At 36.2% G+C, this 23,469-nt stretch overlaps 1 protein-coding gene across 5 annotated transcripts in view; it reads left to right on the forward strand.

The window, feature by feature from the left end:
* The window catches only part of FGF12 (fibroblast growth factor 12), a 525,572-nt gene extending 503,468 nt beyond the window's left edge, over positions 1-22,104 (forward strand). For all 5 annotated transcript variants that reach the window (XM_070406567.1, XM_070406569.1, XM_070406568.1 and 2 more), the window contains one exon: positions 17,360-22,104. In XM_070406567.1, coding sequence (XP_070262668.1) covers positions 17,360-17,478 — 119 coding nt within the window. In that variant the 3' untranslated portion in view covers positions 17,479-22,104. The remainder of the gene's footprint in view (positions 1-17,359) is intronic.
* Positions 22,105-23,469: the final 1,365 nt, after the last annotated feature.

Here is a 23,469-nt window from a genome sequence, read left to right on the forward strand (position 1 = left end):
GACAAACATATTGATTCTAAAAATGATGTTCTAGACAAATTTAGCTTTTATTTTTGCACCTTTATTTATGCTTTTAAGTTGACATTTTTTGTTGTTTTACAAGTATTATATGCTCACTAACAACTTTTACAAAGTTCAGGAAAGTATAAAGGAAAATGAAAATATTGTTGTGTTTTATTCATTCCTTTTATGGCTAATATATTTCATACTGACCCCTTACCCCCCAGAGAAAGAGAAAAACACCCATAACCTACCACCCTCATCACAACTGCACTGTGGCTAGTCCGGTTTCCTTCTGAGTCAATATGCATTTGGGAGAGAAACGTACACAATGATCATGTTCCCAGTTCCAGAGCTACTTTCATTCTACATTTCTTGCTACATTTCAGTACAAATGCAAAATAAGATGAGTAGACATTTCTAGTTGTATATGTGGAATAAGGTTTGCTGCATATAAAACAAAACCCATGTGAAGAGCAGTTTAATCATAAAACGTTGTATTTTCTCTCAAACTAAACCTAGATGGCATCTGTCCTGGGCCAGTGCTGTGTCCTTCCATTGTTCAGGATCGAGATGGCATCTGCCCAGTTTTTAGTGCCTCCCCTCACCAGTGGGTTGTACAACCGTGAATCAGCACAGCCACACACTGTGCTGGCCCTGGATATGCACTGATTCCCATGGAACCAACCAGCATCTTCATTCCAGTCAGAGGGCAGAGGGAGAGATGAAGGAGATGTTGCACCATGCTCTCTGCAAAAGGGTCCCTATTTGCTGCTATATGATACCTTCTAGTCAGATGGCCATGCTTATGTGCAGGGAAGACTGAGAATATACTCTTTTTTTCTGGATGTCTACCTAACAAGTACATGTTCAGTGATTTGGGGAGAGTGGTGGGATGGGACTGGGACAACGAGGGGCCTCTGCTTCAGCCTGCCATTGCCTCATAGCTCTGATTTCCTTGCTTTTGTTTGATTTTTTTGTTTTGACTTTTCTTTAAAAAAAAATGTATTTTTACTAGAGGCCCGGTGCACAGATTCATGCACTGGTGGGGACCCTCGGCATGGCCTGCAGGGATGGGGCTGAAACCAATAGTGCAATGCTGCCTGCTGCTCCTGCCTGCTGCTCCCCCTCATCCCAGCTCCACTGTGCCTGTTGCAGGCTCACACCCAGTCATTCCCAACTGGGAGAGGCTTGCGCTGCCACAGCAGTGCTCACCAGCTATGAGCCCTGCGTCTGGCTCCCATAGGTCAGCTGAGCGGCGCTCCCACTGTGGGAGCGCACTGACTACAGGGCCCAGCTCTTGCATTGAGCATCTGCCCCCTGGTGGTTAGAAAGCATCATAGCGACTGGTCGAAGGGTCATTCGGTCGCTTAGGCTTTTATAAATGTAGATTGATTTCAGAGAGGAAGGGAGAGGGAAAGAAAGCCAGAAACATCAATGAGGAGAGAGAATCATTGATCAGTTGCCTCCTGCATGCCCCACACTAGGATCAAGCCTGCAACCCAGGCATATGCCCTGACTGGAAATTGAACCCTGACCTCCTGGGTCATAGGCTGATGCTCAAGCACTTTTCCATGCCAGCCAGGCATGTTTTTATTTTTCTTATTTACTGATGCTTTAGGATGATTTTCCTATTTTTCTGGGGGAAAAAATAAGGTCCATTTTAAAATCAGGTTTACTAGTACTTGGATTTACTTCCAAGGCTCTTTGTCTCTCTAGATTATGGCAAAGAAACTTAGGTATGAAGTATATGGAATACGATGAAAGCTGCTTCCAAATATGAGAACAAGAACTTAATTGGTTTCAGATCAAAGACCTTTTATTCCATAGAAATGTCTTTGTCTTTTGTCTTAGAAAGCAAGGTTCACTCCTTTGAACAATACTACCTAGCAGCTTTAGAAATGCTTATTTTGTACAGTTATTGCATTATACATATCTCAATTATTGCCTGTTCTATTTTTTATTCCATTTCTACCAAGTAGATTCTAGTACTCTCCCTATTTTACAAATGTGGAAAATGAAGCCCAGAAACATTAATTTTTCCCAAATCAAGCAGATTGTAACTGGCAGAGCCAGAATTCAAACCTTCTTTTTGAATCTTGCTCCTTAGAAAGAAAAGCTGTTTTAGATTTATGGAGACCTTCATGCTCTTATATTGTAACTTACTTGATACACATGAAATTGGCCTGTACTCTTATGCCTCATCTAGATTTTGATATCATTAATATAACACAAAACATAAAAACAATTACCCAATAATTCTCCATGAAAGTTTTGTTTTTATATCATTAAGTGATGCTTACGGGTTACCATTATTTATCAGAGTTATGTACACTTATTTGTAGGAGAACTCTTTTCTCCCTTCTAGGAACCCAAAACTACTCTTGCTACCACTATTAGTACTACTATTACTAGTCTTACTGCTTCTATATACAATTTATCGATTTACCATTTGCGAGACAACATAAATACATTGTTTAATTAGATCTGACAACAGCCCTCTGTTATCTATCCTTATTTTATAGATGAGGAAACTAATATTTAAAGTAATTAACCTGTCCAAGATCTCAGGGCTAGATAAATACAAAACTTGGATTGCAATCTAGGAAGCCAAATGTCAATGCTCATATATCTAACCCCTCTACTGTACTGCCCTACAGTCTGAAGCAAGCCTATGCATATGCAAATACTCAGAAAAGTTACTGAGAGCAAAGCAGAAATTTTATCCCATGATACAACTTGAATAGTTAGATAGTCCTAAACCACACAAAATTGAGAGTGTATGCATGTACATAATGATATAAATTCATATTGGTAGATTATCAGATAGGATAGTTACGGGAATGCCATGTTAAAAGTAGACAAGAACAAATTAGGAATATGTCACTTTTTCTGATGGATTTAACAGGCTTCATTTCCTACTCTGTAAAAGAAGAATTGGGACCAGACGATTTCTAAAGTTCTTTGGCAATGGCATTCTGTGGTAGGCTTTATAAGCACTTTATTGTAAAACCATAGTCCTTCTTGGAACCCAGCATAGAATTTACATATAAAAAGATTCTAAACACATTTCCCTTATTGAATTATTGAATGAATAAAGTAAAATTTTATGAGCTATTTCCGTAATGGGTGGTTTGTGACTTTTATTGGAGGGGGGTAGAATGAAAGACATTCTAGCCATAACAATTAGCATAGAGATTTTTATATTTTTCCATAGCCATAATCTAAAGCACATAACTACAAGACACTTGTAGAAAAGAAATGGAAAATGACAGCTTCATAAGAAGTTAGACATATTGCTGTTTAACCCGAAAGGTTGTCAATTCTTTTCAGTTTTGTAAGGAATTTTTATAAACCCATAAACACACCGCTAATACTGATACCAGTAGAGTCCAGTCCCGTAGACACTAAATGTCCTTTCTTGTGAAGGGAGCCGGCCCCGTATGGATGAAAGCCAGGGTAGGTTTGCCTTATTGTTTCTTTATTTCAAATAGCTCTGCCTTTTTTTCTGTCTCACTGGTGATATCATTTTGAATGTCAGGATTCCCCAAATTAAGCGCTGCCAGCTTGAACACCTTTCAGTCCTACACTGATTCCCTGATAATACAGTAATTATCCACAGCCTTTTCTCTGCACAGCTCCACCCGCCATGCTGTGTTTAGAACACAGGAGGTGTTAATGAGGGGTTGCAAGGGCATCTATTCAGATAGATGGGTGGACTCAATATTTAAAACCATTGCTATATGCCTTGCACATAAACCTCCACTTACATGGGTCCCCTCCCCCTGGAATTTAAGGCAACAGTGCAGCCTTCACCATTCCCAATGTTGCCCTTTGAGAGCATTGTTCACACCACAGATAAGCAACTCCCCATATTTAAATTGTCTTGGTGGTGACCTCCCCCTTTAGTTTCAGATACAGCAGCCAGATACTCTTTGACAAAGAACAAGACACAGTCTCCTCCTTTTCACCTCCTTCCTACTCCCTGAAGCTCATTACTCAGCTCCTGCATGTGGTTTGGTATTCAGAATCTAGTTCCTCCCCCCTGAAAACAATGTGTGCACTTTCCAAAGATGTAAGCTTCAAGAACTTAATCCTGGAGAGAAGAAAAAAATAGGTTTCCAGAGCCATCTGGAGTGTTCACAGATTCTCAGAACAAATCCCCAAAATGTTCTGATTTACTTATTTATGACCTAGGAATCAACAGGTTTAAAAGATGTTTAAGTGATTCTCATGGCAACCAGGTTTGAGACTTGGTGTTCTCAACTAAATTTGTTGTTTCTAGGCTCATTTGGGTCAAATCTGGACAAAGCAAATATTAAAATGTATTCAGATTATTGTTACCAATATATTGGATTTAGCCTAATCTACTGTAGACACTCTGACACCATGACACCATGGAATTAAATATATTAAACAGGTTACATTTTTACATTTCTGTTCCAGGTTACATTTTTACATTGCTATTTATCATATGGAGTTAGTAGAGGTAATGGCAATTATTCTTCTAAATTGATTATCAAGAAAGAGTAACCTAATATAAAAGAATTAATCATTGATAAACAGATGCCTAATTGTTCTGATAAAAGTTTTGCAAGTGATTTTCTATGTCATTTTGAAAAAATAATTTACTTTGTTCAACCTCAGTAATTTCTGAAGATAGAGGAAAAATATAAATCCTTCATAGGAATAATATGAAGATTAAACATTATAAGAAAGTTGGATTTCTAAAATCTGTCAGATCATTGAAAAGTGCCTTTTTTATTTTCTCTTGGAAATTGGACATTTTTTACTGTGTTATGTACTGGAGAAATGCTATGAGGGGTGACATTGACTAAGGGATGAGAAATGATGGAAATTGAATCTGTAGGGAAAACAATAACCCCTTCAAAAACTGTGTAATAAGACACCAAAGAACAGAATAAATAAAAAATCCTAAGGTAAAGCTCCAGTTGAAAGGACACCAATGGCAAATTTATTTTGATATTTTCATTTCAATTAACTGCACAGATAACTAAATGTCTTGTTTTCCAAAATCTTTTCTTTGGACCCAATCATACTAAATGATAAAAACAGAAAGATGGAGCAAAAAGGTACCTCCAATGCCCCTGATTGTTTTAATTACAGAAAAGATAACTGCAACTCCCTCTCCTCCAATCTTATGAGTTTGGGATCTCTGCTAGCCCGTGATAACTTCTTCCCCCAAAGCATTTAACTCCTTCAGAGCAGCTGTTTCCTGCCTCTGAATTTAGTCTTTAATGAAACCCTCTCACCTCTCCCTGACACATCCTTCTCCCACATCTTCTTCACTCTTACACAAATACTGCTCTGACCGCTTTCTAAATGAAGATGTAGCTCTTTTTTTTTTTCCCTTTTACAATGTCTCTTAATTCTTTATAATAAATATTTACAGCATACTGGGTAGATTCCCTTGGCAATGCATTGCTTCCAAACCAGCCCTTAAAATTCTCCTCCAGTTCCAGAGGGATTCCATGTGACTTCAATTAATGTGTGAAATTGCTTTATGTTAATCGCCCACCCTTTCATGATTTGCTATTAATACAGTTAAATATCTTTAATGGTACTTTAACTAATAGCCATCTAACCTTTCCACTTCTTGAAAATTACAGGGGCCAAGGAAAATGTCATTAAATTGGTAGTAATAAAAAAAATTAGTCATATTTTATTATTTGTTGATGAAAACTGATACAGGATGGGCATTCTTTATAGAATGTCATTTATGAGCTTTGTTAGAAACTGGAGTTATTGCCTCCATTTGGAAAACAGAGTTTGTCAGCAGCAACAATTGCCCCACACAGTTTTCTAACCCTCCATTACAGAGCAGTATTGCCACCCAACGACTCACCTAGTTCCTCCCATAACTTCCAGATCTCTCAAATTTTAAGTGATTTTCAAAGAGCTAGCAGTAATATAGAACTAATCATTAGTAACAATTTATTACTTTATATTTGATTTGCATGGCTCATTGTTATTGTCAACATGCTTCCATAACCAGTGTCATTGGATAGTCACTAACACTCTGGGAGTGTGCATGTTAAGATTAGCATCCCAATTGTAAACAGAAGGAACTGAGTTTAAGAGAAGTTAAATAACCCCCCTCTAGGTCCATCCTGTAGCTAAAAGGCAAAACTGTGACCAAAGTTATTATCTCCATGCAACTCTGCCCAGCACCCCATGCGCTGCTGGATGAGGATTGGCTGTCGTGTGGTAATATACGGCCAGTAGTGACTTGACGACTTAACATGAGTGATTTCAGTGAAGGTAGTGGGGAGTACGTCTAACTGAAGTGGATTCAAGATATCACAGGAGCCCAGCCGGTGTGGCTCAGTGGTTGAGCATGGAACTATGAACTAGAAGGTCATGGTTCCATTCCTGGTCAGGGCACATGCCCAGGTTGTGGGCTTGCTCTCCAGTAGGGGGCATGCAGGAGGCAGCTGATCAATGATTCTCTCTCATCACTGATGTTTCTATCTCTTTCCCTCTCCCTTCCTCTCTCTGAAACCTATAAAAAAATATTTTTTAAAAAAAGCTATCCCAGGAGGTAAACAAAATAAGAAAGTGATATTCACTGACACATTTGAAGAATTCTGTTCTGAAAGGGAAGTAGAGAAATGGGGAGCAAGGAGGAGAGAAACATGCCGGTTACATAGTGGGATTGTTGATTTGTTTAATGCTATTGTAAGATACTTATAGACCGATGGGAATAAAAACTGCTATCATAGGAGAGGGGGTCACTGAGTAGAGGGGATGGGAAGTGCGGGGCGAGGTTCCGATGGGAACAGGCAGCGCCCACACAGGCAGCAAGCGGAAGCCAGGACATGTGTGAGCAGATGTGCGCAGGTTAGTAATTTTTGTGGTGGAAATATGAAAACTTTCTCTTGTCTTTTCTAAGGGTCGTTTATTGATAAAAAGGAAGAAAGAGAGAGAATGGGAAGGGAGGAAATATGGAAAGGGAGAAGGATAGGGAGAGAAAAGAAGAAGAAAAGCAAGGAACAAAGAAAGAAGGCAGGCCTATTACCTGAGTATAAGGAGGGTTTGAGGTGCTACTGGAAGTCTGAGAGCAAAGAGAAGGTATGGGATAGTCACTTGGGAAGAATGGGAGTGGTAGTTGGCTACAGAAATGTAGTAGGATTCCAGAGTGTGCTGAGAACCCAGGCCCATGAGATTTAGGGTCAAGAGTTTAACATGAGACCAGTCAAAAAAGTTTTATGTTTTTCTCCAGGCACTCTAACTATCGGACTATGAGTTTAGAACAGGAACCCTGGAATTAATTACACATTAATTTGAGTGCTGATTCCACCCTGTGTCAGTACACTACTAAGAACAAACTACTGTTTTTGTTCTTCAGGTTCCTCAATTGCCAAAGGGACCAATAATTTCTCTACCTTTTAAGGTCATTTAAAATAACCTTAGTGTATATAAAGTGCATATATATAGTAAGTGCTCAAATAATATTAGCTATGATTATGAGGGCAGCAGGTACCTGGCCCCTGGTTTATTATAGTTGCCTGGTTAATAAATAACAGCAAACCCTGAATTTAACTTTTTTTCAAACTTTTAAGAAAGGCATTATTTTAGCTTAAGTTTTCCAGGAGACATTTTTGATAACTGAAATAAAATTGATTGTTGAATATTAAAAGTTGCAAACAGGGAATATGAACTATTATAATGGCAAGGAATGCCTGCATATTCTGATAACTGCGCTTGCAACAGAGGAACCAGTGAAAGGATATAAAAAGAAAAATATTAAATGGAAAGCTTGCCTTGGAAACACCCACACCTAATCTTACAAAGATAGCATGGATTTTATTGTTAACAAGACTTCAAAGCCCAACAATATATATTTGGGATTTTTTCTTTCCTAATGGCACAGTCTTGCATTTAAAAATAAAGCAAAAATAGAGCAAACAGCATGTATTGTTACAAAATTCATAGTTTATGGTCTTGTTAGGGCCAAGTGTAGCATTTTATTTGTGATACCAGGACTGCAGGGATTGCTACAGACATGGGGCCCGTGCATCTCAGGCAGTTGTGAAGATGACAACCTTTGTTGGCAAGTCACAAGGTGACTGGTGTCCACCATACAGACGTGTTCTGCTCATGTTAACGGGTTGAACTGGGGTTTTTGCTATGTGTTAAAGTAGTGATGGCGAACCTTTTGAGCTCGGCGTGTCAGCATTTTGAAAAACCCTAACTTAACTCTGGTGCTGTGTCACATATAGAAATTTTTTGATATTTGCAACCACAGTAAAACAAAGATTTATATTTTTGATATTTATTTTATATATTTAAATACCATTTAACAAAATTCAACCAAAAAAAATGAGTTCATAGGTTCGCCATCACTGTGTTAAAGTAATACATGATGTGGACTGTTAGAAACCTGCACTTGCCTTGTGTCTGCAAATGAGCAAGAATACTCTCTCATCAAATCTCTCTACCTCATTTTTACTCCAAAATCTGAGGTGAACCCTTTGGCTTCAATGTACTATGGATCAAGAAAAGTCAAAAGAGGATTAAAAGGAAATATCTAGGAGAAGAGGAAGAGTGGGGAGATGGAGGGGTGAGGGGTAAGAGGATGGGAAAGAAGAGGAAGAAATTGAAACATATACCAGAATAGAAAAAAAAAAAAAAAATATATATATATATATATATATATATATGAAGAAAACTTATTTGAAGAAAGGGTATTAAAACCCAAACAGAAATACTTCCCTTTTCAGGACATTATCTCCTTTACCCCTTATCTAAAACTATTATGATACGACATATGCAAGAGGAACAGTGATATTTATCTCAAAAATATCCTGTGGGGTAAAAAACAAAGTATTTTTTCTACATTAAAGAGAAAAGCGGGCAAGAAACGGGATCAAAGACAACCCTGAAGGGCCAGATGAAAGAGTGGTAACATTGTTCATCATTCAGGTGTTGCATCATCAGGACAGTGACTAATCTCCAAATTCGCTGGAGAATAGTGTAAAATGAAATCAGAGAGAAACCCATTTAGAAAGTAATTCCATACCCAGTGCTAGCGTTAAATCACGCCCACTGAAAATAAAACCTGTATCAAAAACTAGCCTACAAGGTTCTGAATGAGACAGGATTAGACAGTAGCATCCAAAGTTGCCCAAATCAGAGGATTTGTTTCCAGCTGTTGTAGCTGGTGGCATTGAATCTGAGTTTCTGTTAACAGGATTGGGAGCTGGGAGGACAAGAAAGATATGGAGTTGGATTATTTTGTTTGCTTGTTTTTTCACTTAATTTCAAGTCTGGAAAATATTCCTCATCAAATGAAACTAGAATATCAGACTTCGATCTCACAGCTGTAGTGGATCAGAATGCATAAAGCAGATGGAATCAGAACATATTCAAGAACAAAGTATTTAAAAAAAAACAAACAAAAATACTTAGAGATTCCTAAGGAGATATATATATATATATTCCTTATGAAATAATAGTTTGATAGAAAGTGATAGGAAAGACCTCTCTTTAAACTTCACTGTACTATGAACTACTAGGGTTCTTTGCAATTAATAATAAGATCCTGATTATTAGGAAGAGAAAAACTTAGTCTTGCATGGGATAGGAATGCTTTGAGGAGCTCGATTTCAGAGAGATATAGACTTATAGAACTATTGATGATCAGAACCTAGACAGTTTCCTAGACATGTTTCTTAAAGGTTTCCCCAAAATGCTTGGTATTAGTACAGGATTGGAAATTAATTCCATAACTTCAAATTCTAACTGGTAGCTGTTTAAAATTGGGATTAGTGTTTACTGTACAGTAAAGTATGTTATTTTCACAAGTGGGATTGTTATCTCTTTATTTATCATTTGTTGTTTAGTTTTCTTAAGTGCTTAAAATAAGCTCCCTACAAAACAAAAGGATAACTCTTCCCAACATGTCAATTAGCTTGACTTAGCGAACCCCACTTTCAGTTGCAGTCAAAACTATAGTACTTGGAGTATATTAAATATTATCTATATTAGATAAACAGCTTTTCTCATACGTAATGGTAACTTAGCCAGGTTTGTTCCTAAAACATAAGATTGCGTTCACAGGGCATCAGGACAACTCAGGAAATTTTCAAATGCTTCCAACCTTTTCCTATGGAATCCATGCAGTCAGATTCAGTTTGACAGATTCTTCTTGACTAATCTGACTGGCTGTATTCATGTCGTGCAAACATAGTTAGATATTTTTCTAGATAAAGAGATTGACTAAATAGATTTCCCCCTATGCACTCATATACTTGATGGACATATTATTAACTCTGCATTTACTATCAAATTGAAGCTGATATATATCATAATCACAGTTTCAATGGTCTAGCCAGGAATTCAGGATGTCTGACACAAATTAGCCCTGCCAATCCTACCTCTCACCACTTCTCTATTTTACCCCATTCTGCAGCCAGTCAATGTTTTTCTTATACAACCAGCATTACATCTCTTCATCCTTATTTATTAGATCATTCATTTCTCTAAACCCTCTGCATCTTTTAGGATAAATCAGATAGCTTTCTTATTTACTCCTTTCCATTTAAAACACTCTGCTATGGCCCTTCCTACCCTGTGTTTTGTGTGCTCCCTCTCAGCTTTGAGCTCCTTGAGGGCAGAAGTCAAAAGGTCATTTCTTGCAGATGACACCGAATCAGGCAGATTGCCTGGTACAAAGTAAATATTCACCTTTTCATATAATAAATGAACAAATTAATGCTTGAACAAATTGATCTTTGGATATTAGTTAGCAAAGAGTAATTTAAATTTGAGAAGAGAAAAGATGAAATGTCAGTAATAGAATTAAAGTGCTGTAAGATTAGTTAAGCTGAGTTAAAAGGGTTAGAAAATGTTTTGTGAACCAGTTAGTCCTATCAAAGACATCTAAGATGCCTTTAACCAAAATAAATGCTTAGGTTGTAACAAAGAATAAAAAGTATTTATCTGAACAAGGGATTGCAGTCCAGAAGCACAGATTCAGGTAAATTTGCTCTAGAGAGGACAAAGAAAGTCAGGGTTTCTAAAAGCAAAAACCACAAGTGCAGCTGTCATTTAGGGCCTCCATGCAAATGAAGGATGTGGCTAGTTAACAGGGATTGGTTAGGTCCAATATGTAAATAAAGGATGCAAAAACTTCAAGTGCTGTTCCCATTTAGGCCCTTGATGTATATGGATGATGCTGGCTGGTGAAAGGATTGGTTCTTTTCCAGGTGAAGAATGTAGGTGATCTGGTTGCCATGGTAAGGAGGAAGTAAAATGCATAATGCAGTTTAATGGTTAGCCAAATGGTTCAAACATTCATAAATAGGACCTGCATAATGCAAAATCCTTTATAGTCTCCTGCCTTCACTTTAGTTCCCTCTACATAAATGGCTCTATCTTGGCACTTTCCATTCACAACACTCTGCTTCTTCAAAGTCTTCATTTGGAGGTCAGGTCCAATAAGGTCAGGAAGTTTTCTCAACCAACCTCCACACCATATAGTGATTTATAGCTTTAGTTCTCATCAAAACACTTCTCTTCCAGAGAACAGCAAATTCTTCTAAGATAGCACTGCCTAATAGAAATATTATGAGCTATATTAATTATTTAAAATATTCTAGTAATCACATTTAAAAAACAAAAAAGTGATATAAATTTTAATAATAAATTCAACCCAGTATATCCAAAATATGATCATTTCAATTTATAATCAGTACTAGAGGCCCAGTGCACAAAATTGTGCACTGGGGGAGGGGACTTTCAGCCTGGCCTGCACCCTTTCATAGTCCGGGACCCTCAGGGTATGTCCAACTGCCATCTTATGTGGGGATCGGGCCTAAGCTGGCAGGCGGACGTCCCTCTCGCAGTCCAGGAGCCCTTGCTCCTTACTGCCCTCCTGCTTGCTGCTTCTTACCGCTCGCCTCGCTGCTCCTTAGTGTTGCCGCAGAGGCAGGAGAGGTTCCCACCACCACGGCTGTGCTCACCAGCTGTGAGCCCGGCTTCTGGCTGAGAAATGCTCCCCCTGTGGGAGCGCACTGACCACCCGGGGGCAGCTTCTGCATTGAGCGTCTGCCCGCCAGTGGTCAGTGCGCATCATAGCGACCAGTCATTCTGGTTGTTCTGCCCTAACAGTCACTTATGCTTTTATTATATAGATATGCCATTATTATTGAGATATTTTTGCATGTGTGTGGTCTTTCAAATATAGTGATTATATTTACAGCACATTTGAATTAGGATTAGCCGTATTTTAAGTGCTCAATGACCACATATGGCTAAATGGCTGCTGTATTAGGCAGTGCACTCTTAGGATTTTCTCATCAGCTTCTGCTATCTTCTCCCCAGTGCTATACCCCTTCAATTATATCTCAACTCTCTTTCATAGTACAGTCTTAAGACTAATATTTTTTACTATTTGGGAATTATTGGCTTTTCCCAGACAAATAGGACATCCCTGGCTTTAATAGTCACTTCTTTGTTTACAACGTACACTCAGAGCATTGTTTTTAAACTATGTGTGATTTTTTAAATTATATGTAATTATTAATTGTGTTGTATAAAATGTACAAAAACAAAATTTACCATGTTAAGTGTACATTCCAGTGCCATTAAGCACATTTACATTGCTCTACAGCTATTGCTACCATCCATCTCTGAACTTTTTCATATTTCCAAACTGAAACTCTATACCCATTAAATATTAACTTCTCATTCTCCCTTCTTCCAGCTCCTGGCCACCATTATTCTACTTTCTGTTTCTATGAATTTAAGTACTGTAGGTATCTCACTTAAATAGAATTATAAATTATTTGTCATTTTGTGTCTAGTTTATTTCACTTAGTGTAATGTCCTCAAGGTTCATCCATGCTTGTGTCAGAATTGCCTTTAAGGCTGTACAGTATTTCACCGTATGTATACATCACATTTTGTTTATTCATTCATCCATTGATGGATGCTTTGTCTGATCCCATTTTTTGGCTATTGTAAGTAATACTGCTATGAACATGGGTATGCAAATATCTGTTCATGTCTCTACTTTTCATTTGTTTTTGGTACATATCCAGAGGTAGAATTTTTGAATCATATGGTAATTCTAATTCTATGTTTAATTATTTGAATAATCACCATATTGTTTCCCACAATGGCTGAGCATTTTATATTCCTACCAACAATGTACAAAGTCAAGTTTCTTCACATATTTGCCAACACTTATTTTCTGAGTTTGTTTGTTTGTTTGTTTTTAGTTTTGATAATAGCCATCCTGCACTTGTTTTTATTAGCATTTTTGGATGACATTAGTAATAGTAGAGGTAACATCAAGTTGGATATTGATTGATATATGGGTATAATAATATTGTCTGATATAAAACAATCATTTGTACATTTATTTGATGAATGGCCTTTATGCTTTTATTAAGTTCTCGCAATTAGACCTTTTAAACCCTACATTCTTATTGTCTTTGTCACTACTCACCATTTTAGTTCAGGGAAGTTGCTTATTTTCTTTGATATTTACAAAAACAGGAATAAAAGTTTCTCATGGGCTTATTATAATTATCAAATGAGTTAATCAATTTAAAATGGCTTTAAAAACCTTTAAATAATAGATATATTAAAGGGATTAAAGTTGTCTTTAAGAGATTATCATTGTGGTTTTTGAGTACATCATAGTGATTTTGGTTTACATTTTGGATTTAAAGTGTACTTTATAGAACAGGCCTGAGGATATATGTGTTTTTATAGCCAATTAGGTGACAGAGTACTGAAAAACTGCTTCCTGACATCATGTGACTAACTTTCCAACTAAATCACTTCATTACTTCTTCCAAGTTCCCTATGCACTAACCAGTTATAAATACATGGCTATATTTAGCACATATAAATATATGCTTTAATTTTAGAGATTTTGACACTATTCATAAGAGAAATATAGGTAAGAAACTTTAAGATTCCAGTAGAATCTTCCATAAGGATTTTCTGTCTTTTGTAAAAGAAAGACAAAAAATGTAATTACCAGCCCTAACCGGTTTGGCTCAGTGGATAGAGCATCGGCCTGGGGACTCAAGGGTCCCAAGTTTGATTCCGGTCAAGGGCATGTACCTTGGTTGTGGGCACATACCCAGTGGGGAGTGTGCAGGAGGCAGCTGATTGATATTTCTCTCTCATCGATGTTTCTAACCCTCTATCCCTCCCCCTTCCTCTCTGTAAAAAATCAATAAAATATATTTTAAAAAATGTAATTACCACTTGCACCATCTTAAAATTACAGGATCAGTTCTTTCTGAGTTAGTTTTCTCTGTACACTTTGCTACTTAGGTTAGGCCAAAGGCAATTAGTCCTTTAGGGATATTTGAGGACCCACTCAGTGCAGTAATGAAATATTTTAAAATCCCATTTAAAAATACATATGTATGATCATATGATTTTTATCCTTTATTTTGTTAATGTGGTGTACCACATTGATCGACTTACATGTTTACATATTTTTCATATACTTATACCCTGAATAAGCCACACTTGATAGTGTTATATTATCTTTTTAATGTATTATATTCTATTTGTTAGTATTTTTTTAGGAATTTTGCATCTCTATCCTCAAAGATATTGGTTTGTAATTTTATTATTTCGTGTGGTCCTTGCCAGGTTTTAGTATCAGGATAATGTTGGCCTCAATAGATGCAGAAAAAATATTTGACAAGGTATAATATCCATTTATGATTAAAACGCTCAATAAAATGGATACAGAAGGAAATTGCCTCAATATAATGAACGCCATATATGACAAACCCTCAGCTAATATCATACTCAGTGGTGAAAAACTGAACCTCTAAGATCGGGAACAAGACAAAGGGGCCTACTCTAACCACTATTATTTAAGAGAGTTCAGGAAGCTCTAACCTGAGCAGTCCAGACAGGAGAAAGAAAGAAAAGACATTCAAATTAAGAATGAAGAAGTAAAATTCTCTTTTTTTTTTTTTTTAGATGACATGATTCTTAATATAGGAAAAACCTTAAAGATTCCATCAAAATAAAATTATTAGACAAATACAGTAATGTTGTAGAGTATAAAATCAATATACAAGAACTTATAGTATTCCTATATACTAACGATGATATTTTAGAAAAATAAATGAAAAAAAATTCCACTTGCGGGTGCAACAAAAATAATAAAATACCTAGGAATAAACTTAATAAAGCATGTGAAGGACCTACACACTGAAATCAATACATTTCTGAAAGAAATTGAAGAAGACACAAAGAAATGGAAAGATAATCCGTGTTCATGAATTGGAAGAATCAACATAGTTAAAATGACCATATTACCGAAAGCAATATACAGACACTAGTGCCCTGGTGCATATTGAAAGGAAATTAATTAGAAGGTGGCCAGCGGGTCGGGACTGGGCGAGATGATGGAACACGCCCTAGAGCCAACCTCTTGCAGTCCCTCCTCAGCTAGCCACACCTGGGTGGCGCCATGGCTCAAAGGGCATCTGCAGAGTGAGCAGGGATCTCTCCAGCATGTGGGGTCCCTAGGCCTGGGCTGTGGAAACAGGGCTGAAACTGACTCTCCAACATCCCCCAAGGGGTCCCAAATTGTGAGAGGGAGGTTCTTGGGTTACACACCCCGGAATCGGGCTCCCTCCTCTCTGGTTCCGGGTGTGTCACCTGAGAATCACCACTGCCAAGTCACCACAGCTCGGCAGCTCCTGAGTTGAGTGTCTGCTCCCTGGTGGTCAGTGTGCATCTGAGCTACCAGTTGGAGCGCCTGCCCCCTGGTGGTCATTACATGTCGTACCTACCGGTCGTATGATCAGACGGGCACTTAGCCTTTTATAGCCTTAGATAGTGCAAAAGAAACAAAAAGGCAACTGACTGAATGGGAGATGATAGGTGTAAACAACAAATCCAAAAAGGGGTTAGTATCCAAAGTATAAAGAACTCATAAAACTCAGTATCAAATAAACAGTCCAATTAAAAAATTAGCAGAGGACCTAAACAGACACCTCTCCCAAAAAGACATACAAACAGCCAACAGATACATGGACAGCTATTAGGGAAACACAAATCAAAACTACAACGAGATACACCAGTCGTATTCACTGCCCTTCCACTTCACACCTGTTAGAATGGCTATTATCAACAACACAAATAACAACAATAAAAATGCTATTTTTCAGATTGAAAATGTGCCTAAATTCACAGAGATAGAAAGTGGCTGAATAATCATGTGACCCCAGGCAGTGTGGCTCCCAAATTGGTCCTCTTATCCACATACAACATCTATTCAATCACAGCCACACTCTCTCAAATGCCAAGGCAAAGCCCAAGGGAAGAAGCTATTTGATTAGAAATATCATTCAGATTAACTAAGCATTGTAGTGACGGTTCAATAAGTGGAGGTACTTAGCTGTTGTTTCTAAGTCAAGGATGAAAATAACTCCAGATATTTAAGTGAAATATTCCATATGCTCTTCTACAGTCACATATCTATCTCACAACAATATAATGAATCTTTTTAAATGTGTTCAATATACTGATCATATTTTATGAGAATAAGTATGACTTATAAAACACTGCTGTTTCTGTGTAATAATCTAGCAACGGCCATGATAATTTACAGACGAGTGAGCTTCAGAGCCAGTCAAAACAATGGAGGAGAAAATGAACCGTTTTTATATAGATGTGAACTGAAATCACATGGTTGCATAATCACTTTTCCTATTGCTGAATAGCTAAGAAGCCATGGATTGTATTCATTACCTTTGGTGAAGGAAATCTGGAGTACTTGGAAAAACTGGGGGAATTATTTTTTCTTTTCCTTTTTTTTCTGACTTCTCTCCCATTATCATTTCTTACGTAGGATACTCTGAAAAAGGACAATAACTATTTCAATTTACCACAACAGTGTCCTATATTTACAGTGGGGTCAGATTAGAAGCATGTATTAAGGATTTTTTCCTACCCAAACTAAATTGCAGACCAAGGACTAAGAAACAAAATATAGTTTTCTATTCTTTAAATGTTATACCCTTAATGTCTTCTCTAACTCTAGTTTAAAATCCTGTAGTGTAGGTTAGTAGGGACTGAAGTAAGGACTGAAGCCTTATCTATAAGGGAACAGGAATCACTCATATATGTGCGGTTCAAGAAGACTTAAGAGGTTGTACTCATAGAATTGGAAGAGGATCCCGTGTACTCATTAAATGTATTACCCAGTTAAAACTTGTTTTTACAGTGGGAAGAAGAGCTTGTGATGAGAATTGTGAATAATAAACTATAATTTGAGATGTTTATAGAGGCCAAATTGGTGCCTACAATTATAACAAGTAATTATTGCCATTTTGCTTTCCAGTGTGTATGTACAGAGAGCCATCGCTACATGAAATTGGAGAAAAACAAGGGCGTTCGAGGAAAAGTTCTGGAACACCAACCATGAATGGAGGCAAAGTTGTGAATCAAGATTCAACATAGCTGAGAACTCTTCCCTTTGTCCCTCTCTCATCCCTTCCCTTTCCCCTTCTCCTTTACCCATTTTCTTCCAATAAACCCACCCAAGGAGAGAAAAATAAAATGGCAACACAGGACCTAGTGGCTTCTAAAATATTCCTTTGTGTAGGACAGGAAAATTGAACCCAAGCTTTCCTGTTGCAGCGTGGTAGAAAATGCACATGCACAAAGATTAGCACACACATAAGCTAGGGGAAAATAAATAAAGACTCCACAAACATTAAAGTAAATTGTGCATTTATTACTAGAGGGCTAATTGTAATGGAAGACATAACTGTAATAAAGAAGAAATAAAGTTACTACCTTAAAGAAAAGGGCTTTGTAGAATTGAACTTACAAATTGATGTAATACCCTAAATAGCTTAAGCTCTTGGTAATGCTGTGATGAGTGCTTTGTTTTGATTTTGTATTTTCTTTGGGTATCTGAAATTAACACATTATTACATCCTGTTTTCAGGATGTTTTTAAACCATGATATTGAACATTTACTTATAGATGCCTCGAAGATATGTAATAAGGAATCACTTAACATCAAGAAAAATTTAAAAATTTATTTTTGAAGTTATTATTTAAAATTGTTTTAGACAAAGGATAGTCTTCTGTTCAATCTAATGGTATTAACAAATTTAATTTCTTCATAAAAAGTTTCAGATTCTCTTAAGAGAATGTCATATTTTTATCAAAGATATTAACCTAGGATCTCATTTTTTTTTATTAATTTAGATAATTTTTTTTCTAAGACTGAAGTAAATTTTTGGAATTATTTGTTATTACCATGCCTGGGCAATGATGTACAATTTACATGCTCTTACTATTTGGTCTGATTTTTGACTTTGTGGACAACTTTGAGAGTATAGGTGCATGTCTAGTTGTCTTAGAGAGAATTTTTATCATCTCTTGCAGCAGGAAAGAAGGAAGAGGAATTTTACATAAAAAAATACACCCTAGAAAATTGGACAAAGCAAATTATGTCTGCCTTTGTAACTTACCAGAGTTCTATGTATACAGCATTTTCCAAACTCTGCCATGATGTTGGGAGGCATGACTGTGAAATTCCTAACTTACTATTTTATGAAGCAGATGGATACATATCCTCGTTTATAAGTCTAGGTGACAATAAGTGTGTTTCCTTGGGTACTTGTAATAGACTTAATTTTTCAGGGGTTTAGAGAAACAATATGGAATTTACAGCTATGGTTTCAACAGACAGGGTTGTATGAGCAGCTAAAAGTAGCAAAAAAAAAAAACTCAGTGTAAGGCAAATGCATAGTTAGGAATACTGAAGTATTAGAAAATATTAGGGAAGAAATTAACATTATTCACTTGCCTTGGAAAAAAATAGATCTACTTAGTCCTACAAATCAGGAATGGTGTAGAGACATCCAAATTAAAATAAAACAAAACAGGATGTTAGAAAAATGTATGCTGATTCATGGATATTATTGAGAAGACTTAGCATGTTACTTCTCCTGTAATTCTACTGTCCGGCATGTATTGCTCCAAATATTACTCCCTAAAATGTATACTCTTTGAAGACACTGTAGGTCCTCACTTCAATGACCTTGCCATTGGTTGCTGTATTCTTTCAAGGTCACCACAGTTACTCTCACTCTACACAATCATTATTCTCCAATAGTGGTTCCTGTACTTCACCAAGTATTCTATTAATGTTATCAGGAGATTAGCAGAAAACAAAATGGAAGAATTTGCCTAATCAATTGCAAAGAATGAAAGTTATGTATCTAGGCAAGGATTTTGAGCACAAATTTGCAAGAAATATTTGTTTAACCAAAATACTTGGAAAGTAACAAATAAAGACATTGAAATTAAAGAAAAAAGGGAATGTTGGAAAAGAATGCCCTTGTAAAAAACAAACAAACAAACAAACAAAAACCTGGTTGTATTTCTCCTTGTCACTCTTGATTCAACTTGATTATAAATGCACCTGTCACTTTCAGGACCAAACAAATCCCAAGCACAAAGCCTTATTTTCTTTAAAGACATAAAAAGGAGACTTCTACAAAATGGGTCACAGGCTCATTTAGCATGAAAAGACTTACGGGGCTATGTCCACACACATGTATACACTCACCACAAACTCATCGGTAACACCATTTTCACAAAGTGTTATCAATTACTCAGATGACTTCATGACAGAATACATTTAATCCAGTTAAATATTATGAAAAATATGATAGAGGTATGAATCTCCAATAGAATTCTTCCATGTGTTTTCAGTGGCTGCTTGTTTGTCATCTAGAGTCATTTGTTTCCTTCCTGACAGCAGTTTAGAAGCAGAGTTCTAACTCCCCAATTTCTATATATTTTTTCCTCTATATCATTTAAGCAAATGTTCATCACAGTAAAAATGTTTTGGATGTTAGCTTTGTCTTAGTTACAGTTAAGTTCAGAGAATAAGTCAGAAACATATTACATTATCACATGAACCTGACTGTGGTTTAGAGCACAGGTGAGCATTTGCTTAACTACTGCTTCCTTTGTGAGCACTCAAAACCTGTCATAGAAAACGTCAGTATTCACAGTCTAGGTTTTTTTAAAAAAAAAATAGCAAATGTAAACATAATTATCTGGTTTTCTCTAAAAACATGAGCCAGTTTAGATAGTTTATTTTCAGGTTTATTCAAGTAAAAGAATTCTTTACTTTGATATATTCATTATTCCAAATTCTTGGTTTCAATTCATCCCTCAATTATTCTCCTATAAGTGAAGTAAGCTTTTTAAAAAAATTAATTCTCAGGAGAAACATGACTTCTAGCAAAGCTTTGTAATTGGCTCTGTACCTATATGTTAAGACATGTTTAGCCCAAGAGTCCTTATTATAACATGTTTTGAAATCACTGGGCTTAAGAATGAGAACAAAACTTTTGAGACTCTCACAAAATAGTTTTCTGGTCAATATACCCAATTTGCTTGTTAAGCTAGAAGTTTGAGGTCTTGAAACAAAATGGTTCTTTAGCTCCATTTGCTAATTCAGAGACTTTTGTGACTCTGGAAACGAGGATAGCAAGCAAACCTATTCATGATCTCAGTAATAGTTTGGGTTGTGGATTTTACATATGAATTTTATAGCACATTTTTAGCCACAAAGACCTGGCCCAATAAAGAGATGTCAATTGATTAACTTTGTGATGCTTTATGGACCTCCTTATAACCCAGGTAGCTTTTTAGAAGAACTGTGTTGAAGACAATGACAATGCTGTAGATAGGTATTATATATAGATGGGTGAGCTTGTGGTGCCTCTAGCAAGAGATGAGAGTATTAAGACAAAGTCAAAGGATCAAGAATGGCTTAATGTGTATTGAAAAGTTTGAAGGTCCTAACTTAGGACCACTGATTTCTTGGTGAAGAAGCATGATTACATCAACAGTAATTTTTTTTTTTTTAAACACAGACCCAGAAATAATGAATCTATTATTGCACTTTTATGGCTTAATGTACCAGGCCTTGCTCTGAGAAAGGTTTCCATGAAGTTGCTTCATTTCATCTGCACAAGGTGAAACACATTCAAGCATAAAAAATTCCCCGCTCATTGTAATATCATAAAAAGCTGAGATTGTAAATAGCGTTTTTTAAAAATCAAAATGACATTTAAAACAGTGGATTGTTCTACAAATATATATGTGTAAATATACATATGCTTCTGAAATAAGGACTTATTATATAGGATTTTTATTTGATTTGTGGTATTTAGTTATAGGTAATCAAAAATAAAGAGATTTGAATGTAAAACTTTATATATAAATGTATATTTCTAATGATAGTATAAATTGCCACTTTATAATAAAAGAAGAAACAGGTGGGAACAATAGTCAAAGCACATGCTCCTTCAGAACTTCATGATCTGAATCCCTTTTTTGATGCAGAGGCAATTATTTTTTTATTTCTAAAAAGTTATATTATAAACCTATACTTCCTGAAACAGATTCCATGATAAGTCATAGCAAATTGAAAATTTATGTTTGAGGGCAGGAAAAAGATGCTAAATGCTGATCTTTATTTTTTCAGGATTTTTTCCTGGAGCCCAAGTTAAATATTCAATATGTAAGATCTAAAATAAGTGAAAATTGGTAATGTTCAGAGATGGCATGTTGATTTTTGGTATCAAACAGAAGCAAAAATATATTTGACATTATACTAATAGCATAAAATAATGTCATAGATTTCACCATTAGATGTTTTATTAGTTGGAAAGAATGAATTGATGCTCCTTTGTCTTCACTCCAAGCACAACCTAAAAAGACAGTGACATTCATTTCACTTAAAGTTGTTCAAAAGTCCAAAATATACTCCCATGAGTAGAATCGGTATTAGCTCCATTACAAGGTTCAATGTTGCAGTCTTAAGAAATTATTGACACTGAAATGTTTAATAAACATGTTGTATGAGAAACTGAACAAATTCATGTTTTGTTTTTGCATTAAAGCACAGATTATTCAAATTATGGCTTTTTGAGATCAGATTTGTAAAATGTTTATACATCCCAACCTTCCTAAACTAAAAAGCAAATATAATCTTGAGATGCTCATGCATGTACATAAAATACTTGCACTTTTTTTACATTAAATTTCTTTGGGAAGTGTCTCTCCTTTTTTTAATGTGTTTATCCTATAATGTCACTGAAAAAGTGCTGTGCCTTATTAAAAAATAAAAAATGCCTTTATAGGTGGGGAATAAGTAAAAAAAATTTTGAACACTGCAGTCAAAAGTAAAAATTAGTTTCTAAATATGAAGTTACTGTGGTAAATCTAACACTTCTCTTTTTTTTAAGATTAAAAAGTAGAGCACATTCATTTATTCATAATTTACTACACACTCAGTTGAGTTTAGGGATCATACACTAAATTATAGTCTCCCCAAATCCAAAAAAGGCAGAAATATAAATAAATAATGTAATGCTAGAAAGTGTTACAAAAGGTATATTACTAAGATTTTGTTGTTGTTGTTAATTCTCACCTGAGGATATTTTCCATTGATTTTTAGAGAGAATGGAAGGAGAGGGGGAGAGGCAGGGAGGGAGAAACATCAGTGTTAGAGAGACACATCAATTGGCTGCCTCTGAAAACTGAGATATGTGCCCTTGTCCGGAATTGAACCCTGGACCTTTTGGGTAGTGAGTAGATGCTCTATCCACTGAGCCAAACATGCCAGGGTCCTTAGATTTTATATACAACTGATTATGCAACAAGGACACCTAGAGGGAAGACAAGGATTGAAAAAAGATTAGGTTTTACTGAGTAATAAAAGACAATAAGTAGGGGAAATATGTTGAAGAAAAGTTATGGAGACAAAAAAATAGGACTTGCTTAGGAAATACTTATGAATGAAACAAGGAAAGAATGTTCAGATGAGGTGGTGGGAGGTGGGTGGGAAACTGAGTTGAGATTAACAAAAAGGAAAAGTTATTCAAAGTTTGGTCAATGCACTCTGGATGTGTTTGAGCCTTGTTATTTGTTAGGATGCTGGTTGCATCATAACAGAATCTCCAAAACAAATGGCCTTCATCTAGGGGTTCACAGTATTATTGCTGAGACTTAATTTGCCCATTGTTCTCTCAGCTCTGCTACATCCATTTATAATGCCTTCTCTCTTGGAGCCAGGAATTCTTTTACAAGTTGCAGACACCACATATTTATGACATCTATTTTCTTTTATAATCCTCTAGTGAACATCTCCTCAATCTTCCCAAATTGGGCCTTCATTCCATAACTGAATGAACTACTGTAGGCAGGAATTTGAGATATGTTGACTGGTTTTAGTCATCTGGCGCCTTTACCTAGACTTATAGGTGAGAAGTATTTTTCCAAAGATACAGGTCTGCATAGATGAGCAGTGAATATTTGAATAAAATTCAGAGTGACTTATTAAGAGGAAATGAAAATGAATGACGAGTAACAAAAAAACCCTCAGCAAATCTCCATAATCTATTAATGAAT

This window comes from Myotis yumanensis, unplaced genomic scaffold (genome assembly GCF_028538775.1).
Source record: "Myotis yumanensis isolate MYYU_CA2020_CCGP unplaced genomic scaffold, mMyoYum1.0.hap1 SCAF_2, whole genome shotgun sequence".
NCBI lineage: Eukaryota > Metazoa > Chordata > Mammalia > Chiroptera > Vespertilionidae > Myotis > Myotis yumanensis.